This window comes from Rhinopithecus roxellana, chromosome 10 (assembly GCF_007565055.1).
Source record: "Rhinopithecus roxellana isolate Shanxi Qingling chromosome 10, ASM756505v1, whole genome shotgun sequence".
Classification (NCBI taxonomy): domain Eukaryota; kingdom Metazoa; phylum Chordata; class Mammalia; order Primates; family Cercopithecidae; genus Rhinopithecus; species Rhinopithecus roxellana.
The window spans coordinates 136749114-136762103 of record NC_044558.1 but is presented as its reverse complement, the minus strand read 5'-3'; the positions used below and the strand labels follow the sequence as shown (position 1 = coordinate 136762103).

The 12990-nt window shown below is 39.0% G+C and overlaps 1 protein-coding gene across 7 annotated transcripts in view; it reads right to left on the bottom strand.

Annotated features, from left to right (window-relative positions):
• FAR2 (fatty acyl-CoA reductase 2) overlaps positions 1-12990 on the bottom strand; it is a 192936-nt gene that overhangs the window by 59640 nt on the left and 120306 nt on the right. For 6 of the 7 annotated variants that reach the window (XM_030938971.1, XM_010357020.2, XM_030938972.1 and 3 more), the window contains exon 2: positions 1695-1921. In XM_030938971.1, the coding sequence (XP_030794831.1) occupies positions 1695-1883 (189 nt within the window). In that variant the 5' untranslated portion in view covers positions 1884-1921. Of the gene's footprint in view, positions 1-1694; positions 1922-3199; positions 3293-12990 lie in introns of all 7 variants that reach the window. The other variant, XM_030938967.1, reaches the window with a different exon arrangement.

Here is a 12990-nt window from a genome sequence, read left to right as displayed (position 1 = left end):
AATGAAAAGGAATGAACAAAGCCTCCAAGAAATATGGGACTTCATAAGATGACCGAACCTACAATTGATTGGAGTACCAGAAGGAGACGGGGAGAATGGAAGCAAGCTGGAAAACACACTTTAGGATATTATCCAGAAGAACCTCCCCAACCTAGCAAGACAGGCCAACATGCAAATTCGGGAAACACTGAGAACACCATTAAGATACTCCATGAGAAGATCAACCCAAAGAAAACAAAGCCCATTAGGGGTAGATAACTGAGAAAAGCTGTCTGAAGAGGGATCTGGGAATTTATTCTAGGTTTTGGTTCTATGTCATATCAGCCTTTTAAGAACCATTAGTTATTCCAAAGGCAGTGTGGGGCAGAAGCAAGTGTGCTGGCCTTAGAGTCAGGCTGTAGGGTTGGAAATCCGATTTTTCCTCTACTAGGTAGAAGACCTTTGGTAAGTTAACGCTTCAGGCCTCGTTTCCCCATCTATAAAATGAGAATAGTAATGGTTCTTACTTCACAGGGTTATCGCAAAGATACATGAAGTAAGGTGTGAAAAGACCTTAGGATAGTAGGTGCCATGTACTAAGTATCCAGTAAATGTTAGCTGTTAGGATTATTTTGTCCAACTGCTGAGTCAAGTCATGAGATGTGAGGCTTTTCCAATTTGCTTGATGATGGTTTGTACCAAAATCGTATTCTGTTGAAAGCAGATACATTTGATCATCTGTTTCTGGACAGTCTACAATGTGCTGTGCTATCAGATACATGTGCATCATAGATGTTAGCATTCCTACACACTGGAAAGGAGACTGTAAAAAAAGAAACTTTGAATTTTCTTTTTGCCAGTCTTATGTCACCCCCTATATTCCAAAGTGCCTTATGAACAACATATGTAAATTTTCTCATTTAGTCCCTATGAAGGTAGTTGTTTTTATTTAAAACATCAGAAAGTTTGAAAATCTAAAATCTGAAGGTTAAGAGGTAATATGACAACAAATTCATAAGCAAGAATTTGAACCCAGATATGTTTGAGACCCAAGGTTACACTGCCTTGAGATTTATAAATTAAAACGAGAGAATATGCATAATGTCTTTTTTTTTTTTTGAGAGGAGAGAGGGTTTGATATCCAAATGCTCATTCACAGATATAATATTTTATTTCCAATGTTTTTACCTTAGAAGAACTTATGGGATAATAGAAATATCAAAAGTTTCCATAAATAAAATATATAACAGCTAAACCTTGTAGAGTTTAGACAACGGAAAGTATTACTGCATGGGTATTTAGTAGTCACATCTGCTCCCTAAGCAATAGAATAGAACATAGAAGAATATCCAAAAAATTGGGGGAGGAAAAACAATCTTAAATTTAAAAGAAAATTAGTGAAGAGTTCAGATGAACTTGCAGCAGATACTAAGCCTGAAGCATCCACTCAGGGAGTTTGAGTATTTTGATACTTAGTAGTTTCCAGAACATAGGCGATCTCACCTGCCCTGGACTGAAACTAAGCACTCTTTTCCCTCTTTTGGGAAAACACCGATTTCCACCAGCAGCTGGTTGCTGTCTTGTTTTGTCTGCTTTCCTCTACCTGTGCAGGTAGCCTGGTCCCCACTTGCAATACGGGGCTATGAGAGAACATTGTAGTGAATCATCTTGCCCTAAGGCATTGCCCATCACACACGCTTTCCCATAAGGCATACCTTACTGTTTAGGATCTGGAAAACCCTCTGCTGGAGTGTCTGGCCAGCCTTGGGCCTCACAAGAATATAAATGACTTTCAGGTCCGGGCTGGTGCGAAACAGCTTCTCCATCAGCACTTTGCCCAGGAAGCCTGTGGCCCCCGTGATGAGAATGGACTTGCCGCCATAGAAAGCTGCGATCATGGACATGATTCCTCCCTTTCTTTTATAGATCCTGAAAGAGGTTCCTGAAAAGGAAGAGAAATAACAAAAGATTACATTTTTAGAAGTTCTAGTATTCCAAGTCACTTAAAATGTTTCTGTTGCTTCCAGGAGTTTTGAATGCAGAATAGATCAGACAGTGAGAGCATTATGGCTTTTAGGCAATACGACTCATTCCAATCAATATTTATTGAGTTCTCTCTACATGCTAGACTTTATGCCAGGAATTGTGAGCAAGAAATGAGAAAGACATGGTTCCTGCTTTCAAGGAATTGCTTGCAGGCTAATGGAGGAGGCAGACAATAAAGAGACTGTTAAATACAATATAGTAAGTGCTAAAACAAAGGGAGACATGAAAGGGGTACATAGCAGCATCTGGAAATTTCAAAGTATCTGTGGGTGGTGACATCTGAGCGGAAACTTGGAAGGCAAAAAGAAGGGCTGGGGTCAGGGTGTCTCAGGCCAAGGAAAGAGCAAGGGCAAAAGTGCAGCCGTGTGGCACAGCGTGCATAGGGAAATAAAAGGATGCAGTGTTACATGACATAAATGAGAAGGTTAGGACTGGCCCTGCAGCTTGTGAAACCAAAGCTTAGAACAGCTATCAGGTTTTTAAAAATTATGATGTGAGACCATCCTGGCTAACACAGTGAAACCCCGTCTGTACTAAAAAATACAAAAAAAACTAGCAGGGCGAGGTGGCGGGTGCCTGTAGTCCCAGCTACTTGCGAGGCTGAGGCAGGAGAATGGCGTAAACCTGGGAGGTGGAGTTTGCAGTGCGCTGAGATCCGGCCACTGCACTCCAGCCTGAGTGACAGAGCGAGACTCCATCTCAAAAAATAAAAAAATAAAAATAAAAATAAAAATTATGATGTTATTAGGGTTTGAGTTTCAGATTTAGAGAAAATATTGGAACAAATAATATAGTTTTATTAATCTCTTCCTTGAGTTGAAAATGGGTCTAGGTCGAGTGCCACCTTTTTCCCCCTCATACGCTGCTCATGGGGTGGAGACACTGAAAAGCAAAGGTGGAGGAGGCTGAAAAGGGAAGCGACAGCCCACTGGCCCTGGTGTGCCCTGAAATAGCATGGGTTGCGATGTCCACATAAGTCCTGCATTTGCAGAAGTGCTGAGAAAAAACGAATCTGGTAGCGGGAAGCCATATGCAACTCTTGCTGCAGAAATGCAACATGAAGTGTTTTGTCTTTCAGTTCAGGTTGGAGATAATTGATTGGAGACAGCAGGAGAGAGTTTTGAACTAAACAGTGCTGGAGGTGTGGGGAAGATCTTTCTTTCTGTCCACTCACTTTGTCAGCTGTGGGAAGGCCTCAACTGCCTCTTTGGACAGGGTTTGGGAGGATCCTGCAGAACAGCTCCAGGGACAGGCCCTGACATCAGGGCTTATAAAGAAGAAAAAAACAACAAAAAGAGTCAATACCCTGCTCTTCAACTCTAGTCCAGAATGCTCTGCTAGTCCTTAAGCAACAATGACTCTTCTTAGTCATAATTTATATTTTGAAGATCTTTGAGGCCATATTCTTAGATGGAATTCTTTGCCTTTGGGGGATTATTTACTAAAAAAAAATTTTTGAGTACCTACCATTCCAGACTCTATGCTAAGTTCTAAAGACATGCAGATGAACAAAGCAGACTGGTCCGTACTGTCACTCTAGCAGGGGAGGCCAGCAATGCAAAGTCAAATAAACATATAAACAAGACCATCACAGACTGCTGCACATGCTATGAAGTAACTAAAACAGGGATCAATGACAGAAATTACACCCAATCATCAATGCTATTCATTTTAGGAAATCTGGACTTCAAATCACATTAGCTGTGTTCACTGAGTTACTATTTGAGCTCCCTTTGTTGAGGGTGGATGAGAGAAACATTATGAATAACACTTTTGGATCTTGTTTTTGTCATATTACATAATGTTACATGAGTATATTACAATTCACCCAGGGACTTTCTCAAGAATTTAGCACTTGGAAACAGTATTGAATATTCTTGCCTTGCCTGCTTTGAAGCTCAGAATAGTGTCCCCGAGTTAGGAGAGCAGAATAGCACCCAAGATTAGCATTCAATTCTAAGCAAGACTGTCTGAAGTAAAATCCCAGTTCTACTGCTTATTAGCTGTGTGACCTCAGGAAATTACTAACCTCTCTTCAGTCACTCATCAGGAAAATATGGGTAACGAAAGTATCCACTTAATAGTGCTGTGGTAAGGATGGAATGAGTGAATACATGCAAAACCCTTAGCAATATATGTTGCCTATAGCGTAGACTCAAATATTGGCTATTAGCATAGTCACTGATTTTATATTTTTTCTTCTTAATGGTTTCTAGCTTTTCTTTTTGGCATTTATTTTAAATGTCCTGTCTCGTACATTGTGTATACCCATTTTCTTTTGCAAATAAAAGGGGTCAATTTAAAACTCAATCATAACAGCCAAGTATTTTCACCAAATATAACCATACTTCATGATAAATTTTGCCTATTTCTTTAAAAATGTTGAGATACCCTACTTCTTTAATAGGATATTAGGCATAAATAAATGTGGTTGGCACAAAAATAGAAGGAAAATTGAGTTTGGAGAGGGTGACTTCCCAACTTCATTTGTTCTGAAGATATCACATGCTTCTCTTATCATATACTCTAGTAAAGTCATATTTTCTACAAATGGAAATATACTGTTAGGATATTTTGACCCCAGACACAGTTTTGCAATGTATGATCTAAAATTTTAGAGATTTCTGTTTAAAGTAAGATATATCTAATGAGCCTACATTTAGGTGCATAGTAGGTATATATATTTATAAGGCACATGAGATATTTTGATGCAGGCATGCAATGTATAATAATCACATCAGAGTAAGGGGGATACACATCACCTCAAGCATTTATCCTTTCTTTTTGTTAAAACAACCCAATTATATTATTTTGGTTATTTTTAAATTTGCAATAAATTATTGTTGACTTAGTCACCCTGTTTTGATATCAAATACTAGGTCCTATTCATTCTGCTTAACTGTATTTTTGTTCCCATTACCCACTCTCTTCAACACTATTCCTCTCAGGCACTGATAACTATCCTTCTATTCTCTTTGTCCATGAGTTCAATTGTTTTAATTTTTATTTCCTACAAATAAGTGAGAACATGTCAAGTTTGTTTTTCTGCGCCTGATTTACTTCACTTAACATAATGTCCTCCATCCATGTTGTTGCAAATGACAGGATCTCATTCTTTTCATGGCTGAATAGTACTCCATTGTGTATATTTACCACATTTTCTTTATCCATTCATCTATGGATGGACACTTGGATTGTTTCCAAATCTTGGCTATTGTGAATAACACTGCAATAAATATGGGAGTGCAGATATCTCTTTGATATACTGATTTCCTTTTGTTGGGGTATATACCTACCAGTGGGATTGCTGGATCATATGGTACATTTGTTGTTTTTTGAGGAACCTCCAATCTGTTCTCCATAGTGATTATACTAATGTACATTCCTACCAACAGTATATGATGCTTCATTTTTCTCCACATCCTCATCAGCATTTGTTATTGTCTGTCTTTGGATAAAAGCCATTTTAACTGGAGTGAGATGATATCTACTGTAGTTTTGATTCGCATTTCTCTGATGGTCAGTGATGTTGCACACCTTTTCATATACCTGTTGTCCATTTGTATGTCTTCTTTTGGGAAATGTCTATTCTGATTTTTACCCATTTTTAAGTAGGATTATTAGATTTTGTTCTGTAGACTTGTTTGAGTTCCTTATATATTCTGGTTCTTAATCCCGTTAGATGGAAAGTTTACAAATATTTTCTCTCATTCTGTGGGTTGCTTCTTTACCTTGTTGTTTGTTTCCTTTGCTGTACAGAAGCATTTAAACTTGTAATCCCATTTGTCCATTTTTTGCTTTTGTTGCCTACGTTTGTGGGTATTACTCGAGAAATCTTTGCCCAGACCAATGTACTGGAGATTTTCCTGAGGTTTTCTTGCAGCAGTTTCATAGTTAGAGGTCTTATATTTAAATCTTTAATCCAATTTGTTTTGATTTTTGCAAATGGCAAGAGATAGGGGTCTAGTTTCATTCTTCTGCATATAGATACCCAGTTTTCCCAGCACCATTTATTGAAGGGACTGTCCTTTCCCCAGTGTATGTTCTCAGCACCTTTGTCAAAAATGAATTTACTCTAGGTGTGTGGATTTGTTTCTAGATTATCTGTTCTGTTCCATTGGTCTATGTGTCTGTTTTTATGCCAGTAGCACGTTGTGTTGCTTACCATAGCTCTGTAGTATAATTTGAAGTCAGGCAGTGTGATTCTTCCAGTTTTATTCTTTTTGCCCAGGATAGCTTTGGCTGTTCTGGGTCTTTTGTGGTTCCATATAAGTTTTAAGATTACTTTTTCTATTTCTGTGAGAAATGTCATTGGTATTTTGATAAGGATGGCATTGAATCTGTAGATTGCTTTGTGTAGTATAGACATTTTAACACTATTGATTCTTCCAACACATAAACATGGAATATCTTTCCATTTTTCTGTGTGTCCTTGTCAATTTCTTCCATCAATGTTTTGTAGGTTTTATTGTAGATATCTTTATTTCATCAGTTAATTTGTAGGTATTTAATTTTTTATTTGTAGGTATTGTAAATGGGATTACCTTCTTTTTCAGAGTGTTCACTGTGGGCATATAGAAATGCTGCTGATTTTTGTATGTTGATTTTGTATTCTGCAACTTTACTGAATTTGTTTATCAGTTCTAACAGTTTATTGGTGGAGTGTTTAGCTTTTCAAGATATAAGATCATATAATTTGCAAACAAGGCTGATTTAACTTCTTCTCTCCAATTTAGATGACTTTTCTCCCTTTCTCCTTCTCCCTCTCCTTTCTCTCCATTTTTTTTTTTTTTTTAATTTTTTGAGACAGGATCCCACTATGTTGCCCACACTGCACAGTGGTCTCAAACTGTTGAGCTCAAGCAATGCTCCCACCTTGACCTCCCAAAGTGCTGGGATTACAGGCATGAACCACTGCACCTGGCTTATTTCTCTTGTCTGATTACTCTAGTTAGGACTTTCACTATGTTGAATAACATTGGTGACAGTGGTCATCCTTGTTGTATTCCAGATCTTAGAGGAAAGGCTTTTAGTTTTCCCCATTCAGTATGATACTAGCTGTCATATACAGCCTTTATTGTGTTGAGGTATGTTCCTTCTATACCTGGTTTTTTGAGTGTTTTTATCACAAAGGGATGTTGAATTTTGTCAAATGTTTTTTTCAGCATTAATTGAAATGATCATATGGTTTTGTCCTTCATTCTGTTGGTATGATGTATCATATTGACTAATTTGCACATGTTGAACCATCCTTGCCTCTCTTGGATAAATTCCATGTGATCATGGTGAATGATCTTTTTAATGTGTTCTTGAATTCAGTTTGCTAGTATTTTCTTGGGGATTTTTGCCTCAATGTTCATCAGGGATATTGGCCTATAGTTTTCTTTCTTTCCTTTTTTTCCTTTGATGTGTCTTTATCTGGTTTTGGTATCAGTGTAATCCTGGTATTATAAAATTAGTTTGGAAGTATTCCTCCCTCCTCTGTTTTCTGGAATACTTTGAGTAGGATTAGTATTTGTTCTTTTTTAGATGTCTGGTAAAATTCAGCAGTGAAGCCATCAGGTAATGAGCTGCAAGAGTTTTTATTAAGGCTTCAGTCTCATTACTTGTTATCGGTCTATGCAGGTTTTGAATTTGTTCATGGTTTAATCTTGGTAGGTTGTACATTCCTAAACATGTACAACCTACCAAGAATAAACTTATCTCAGTCCAGCTTTCACTGTAACCCATAGGTTTTGGTATGCTGTGTTTCCATTGTCATTTGTTTCATGTAAATTTTCAATTTCTTCATTGACCCACTGGTCATTCAGGAGCATATTGTTTAATTTCTATGTGTTTGTATAGTTTTCAAAATTGGTCTTGTTGTTGATTTCTGGTTTTACTCCATTTTGGCCAGAGAAGATGCTTGATATTATTTCCTTTTTTTTTAATGTTTTAAGACTTGTTTTGTGACCTGATATATGGTCTATCCTTGAGAATGATCCATGTTCTGAGGAGAAGAATGTGTATTCTGTAGCTGTTGGATGAAGTGTTCTGTAAATATCTATTAGGTCCATTTGATCTATAGTGCAGATTAAGTCCAATGTTTCTTTATTGAGTTTCTGTCTGAGAGGTCTGTCCAGTGCTGAAGGTGGGGTGTTGAAGCCTCTGCTGTTATTGTATTGAGGTCTATATCTCTCTTTAGTTCTAATAACATTTGCTTTATATATCTGGGGGCTCCAGTGTTGGGTGCATATATATTTACAATCATTATATTCTGTTGCTGGTTTGATATCTTTATCATTATATAATGACATTCTCTGTCCCTTCTTATAGTTTTTGTCTTGAAATCTATTTTGTCTGATATAAATATAGCTATTAGTGTTCTTTTTTGGTTTTCATTAGCATGGAATATCTTTTTCCGTCTCTTTATTTTCAGTGTATGTGTATCTTTATAGGTGAAGTGTGTTTATTGTAGGCAACATATCATGAGGTCTTATGTTTTCATCCAATCAGTCACTCCATAACTTTTGATTAGCAAGCATAGTCCATTTACATTCAATGTTATTATTGATAAGTAACGACTTCCTCCTGCCATTTTGTTATTTAGTTTCTGGTTGTTTTGTGGTCTTCTCTTCCTTCTTTCCTTCCTGTCTTCCTTTTAGTGAAGGTGGTTTTCTCTGGTGACATGATTTATTTTTTTGCTTTATTTATTTATGTATTTATTGGAGATGGAGTTTCGCTCTTGTTGCCCAGGCTGGAGTGCAGTGGTGCGATCTTGGCTCAGCACAACCTCTGCTTCTGGGGTTCAAGTGATTCTCTTGCCTCAGCCTCCTGAGTAGCTGGGATTATAGGCATGTGCCACCACGTCCGACTAATTTTGTATTTTTAGTAGAAATGGGGTTTATCCATGTTGGTCAGACTGGTCTCAAACTCCTGATCTCAGGTGATCTGCCCGCCTGGGTCTCCCAAAGTGCTGGGATTACAGGCATGAGCCACCAAGCCAAGTCTTAATTTCTTGCTTTTTATTTTTAAAGTATACATGGTATGTTTTTCAATTTGAGGTTAATGTGAGGCTTGCAAATGCTGTCTTATAACCCATGACAACTTAACACTGATTGCATAAACAAAAAAAACACACACACAAAAAGAAAACTAATAAAAACTCTACACTTTAACTTCATCTCCCCACATTTTTTTTTTTTTTTTTTTTGAGACGGAGTCTCACTCTGTCACCCAGGCTAGGGTGCAGTGGCCGGGATCTCAGCTCACTGCAAGCTCCGCCTCCTGGTTTATGCCATTCTCCTGCCTCAGCCTCCCGAGTAGCTGGGACTACAGGCGCCCGCCACCTCTCCCAGCTATTTTTTCGTATTTTTTAGTAGAGACGGGGTTTCACCATGTTAGCCAGGATGGTCTCGATCTCCTGATCTCGTGATCTGCCCGTCTTGGCCTCCCAAAGTGCTGGGATTACAGGCTTGAGCCACCGCACCCGGCCCATCTCCCCACTTTTTAACTTTTTCTTTTTGTGTATTATTGTACTGGCTATGTCTTGAAAAATTGTTGGAGTTATTATTTGTGATTGGTTCATCATTTAGTCTTTCTGCTTAAGTGTAGTTTACTCACCACAGTTACAGTGTTATAATATTCTGTGTTTATGTACTTATTATTACCAGTGAGCTTTCAGTACCTTCAGATGATTTTTTCTTGCTCCTTAACATCCTTTTCTCTCAGATTGAAGAACTGCCTTTAGCATTTTTACAGGACAGGTCTGGCGTTGATGAAATCCCTCAGCTTTTGTTTGGGAAGGTCTTTAATTCTCCTTCATGCTTGAAGAATATTTTTGCCAGATATTCTATTCTAGGGTAAAATATTTTTTTCTTCAGCACTGTAAATATGTCATGCCACTCTTTCCTGGTCTGTAAAGTTTTCACTGAAAAGTCTGCTACAAGATGTGTTGGAACTCCATTGCATGTTGTTTGTTTCTTTTCTCTTGCTACTTTCAGGATCCTTTATCTTTGACCTTTCAAAGTTTGATTATTATATGTCTTGAGGTAATCTTCTTTGGGTTAAATCTACTTGGTGTTCTATAACCTCATTATACTTGGATATTGGTATCTTTCTTTAGGTTTTGGAATTTCTCTGTTGTTATCCCTTTGAGTAAACTTTCTACCTGATCTCTCTCTCTCTCTACCTCCTCTTTAAGGCCAATGACTCTTAGATTTGCTCTTTTGAGCCATTTTTTAGATATTGTAGGCATGCTTCATTCTTTTTTTGTTCTTTTTTCTTTTGTGCTCTCTATTTCCAAAAACAAAACAAAACAAAACAAAAAACAAAAAACTGGTTTCAAGCTCTCTAGTTATTTCTTCTGCTTGATCAACTCTCGTATTAAGAGACTCTGATGCATTCTTCAGTATGTCAACTGTATTTTTCAGCTCCAGAATTTCTGCTTGATTCTTTAATTATTTCAATCTGTTTGTTAAATTTATCTGATAGTATTCTAAATTCCTTCCCTGTGTTATCTTGGATTGGTCACTGGTGCTTTATTTAGTTCATTTGGTGAGGTCATGTTTTCCTGGGTAGTCTTGATGCTTGTGGATGTTCTTTGGTATCTGGATGTTTAAGCATCAGGTATTTATTGTAATCATTGCAATTTGGGTTCATTTGTGTCAATCCTTCTTGGGAAGGCTTTCCAAGTATTCAAAAGGACCTAGGTGTTGTGATCTATGTCTATGCATTAGGGAGTACCCCAAACCCAGCAACACTGTTGCTGTTGCATAGTCATGAAAGTACTGCCTTGGTGGCCTTGGGTAAGATCCAAGAGAATTCCCTGTGTTACCAGGCAGAGACTCTTGTTTTCTTCTCTTGATTTCCCCCAAACAAACTGAGCTTGTCTCCCTTCAGGGTGGTGAGCTTTCCCTGGACCCAGGCAGGTGCAGAGACACCTTCCTGGAGCCAGGGCCTGGAGTCAGGTACCTTTGGAATTTACTTGATGCTCTTGTCTACATTGACTGAGCTGGCACCCAAGCCACAAGACAAAGTCCTTCCTGCTATTCCCTCCCCTGTCCTCAAGCAGAAGGAGTCTGTCCCCATAGCCAACACAGCCAGAAATGCACTGGGTCACACCTGAAGCCAGCACAGCTCTGAATCTCACCTAATGCCTTTGGCAAGTACTGCCTGGCTATCACTGTTGATTATTCAGGGACAAGGGCTCTTTATTTAGCAGGTGACTAATCCTGCCAGGACTGGTTCTTTCCCTTACAGGCAGCAGGTGTCCTTCTGGCTCAGGGTGTGTCTAGAATTGTCATCTAACAGCTAGGTCCTGGAATGGAGGCCCTCAGGACTCTGCCTGGTGTCTTATCCCACTGTGGCTGAGCTGAGTTCCGCAAGACAAAGTCCTCTTCACTCTTTCCACTCCTGTCCTCAAGCAGAAGGAAAGAGTCTCTACCAGATCTGTGAACTGCACTGCCTGTGGTTAGGGGAGGGATGGTGAAGGACTCCTTTGGCTGCCCTTGCTGGTTTCTCACTTGGTCACATGCACCCCAAGTCTACTGGCTCCAAACCCAACCCAGCACTGCACCAAGACTTGCCCAGGAATTGTACTCCTTCAAGCCTACACTATCTTTCAAGTTTAAGACCCCAGAGCACGTTAGCCCGTGGTGGTGTGGCTTGCTCACCTCAGGTTCTGACCACTGGGATGGACAATTTGTCTCTGATTAAGGCTGGTCTAAATGTTCTCTCTGTGGGCGCTGGCTGAGTTCTGTCCTGTGTTGCTTTACTCTCTGACAGGGCAGCACTAAGTTCTAATGCAAAATCCCACAATCACTGAGCACTCTTTCCCCCAATTGCACAGATTATCTCTCTGCTCCACGTGGCTGCTGCCTGGGGGGTATAGAGGAGGGGCTGCATAGGGAATTTAAGACTATCTTTCCTAGCCTCTTCAGTGCTTCTTTCCTTATATGATATTAAAACCAGGTACTGTGATTGCTCACCTGATTTTTGATTCTTGTGAAGGTGATTTTTCATGAGGATAGTTGTTCAATTTGGTGTTTCTGCAGGGGGTACAATCACTGGAGGCTCCTATTGAGCCATTTTGCTCTGTTTCCTCTTGTCACTCTGAACCTATTTCTTGTGGGACAAAGGAAGACTGAATGTGTCCCCAAAGAAGGGAATTTCCTGGCTCTGTCCAGAGTCCAGATATTTCCCAAACACAATAAATCCTGTGGCAGAGGACACTGAGTGCTTTCACAGGAAAACAAAACATAAGCCAGTATCTTCTGGCCCTCGTTACCCAATTGTCAAGAGGAGGTGGCACAGGAGTTGTGTCCTGATTTTAATCAATTTAAGTGATTCTGAAAAATGTCAAAAGGAATTCCTCCCCTCAGGACAAAGCTGCATCAGAGATGTTTCTTCTACCTCTTGCTTCCACATTCAAGATATGGCTTGATGCCTCACTGCAGAAATGCCTATAAATCAGATTGGTGCAAAAATAATTGTGGTTTTTGCCATTACTTTCAATACCAAAAACCACAATGACTTTTGCAGCAACCTATCAAATTTGGCTCCCTGAAATCCAATTTCATATGTTACAACTTTGTTAAGTTTAGGAATTGTTAACCCATAATATAACTCAATAAAATAATTAATTGAATTATTTTTAAACTAAAATAGTTTCACAGTCAATAACAGCATATATGCAACTCCAGAAGGTCCTCCTTCTACTTTAGAACAGCTCACTGGGTCACGGCCTCCTTTCACATTTTCTCAGACTACTAATGCAGAGAGCAGAGGATAATTTCCTACCCCTCATGCTCACGATATGGCTTGTGAGATGTCTAAGTCACTCTGGCAATCTCCAGAATACTAACCCTCTCAAGCATCCTATATAATGTACGATATTGGATGGCTGAATGAAAAAAAGAAAAAAAAGAGTCAGTCTGTGTATTTTTACTGAATGCCTACATGTGTCAGGCACTGTCTAGGCATCGG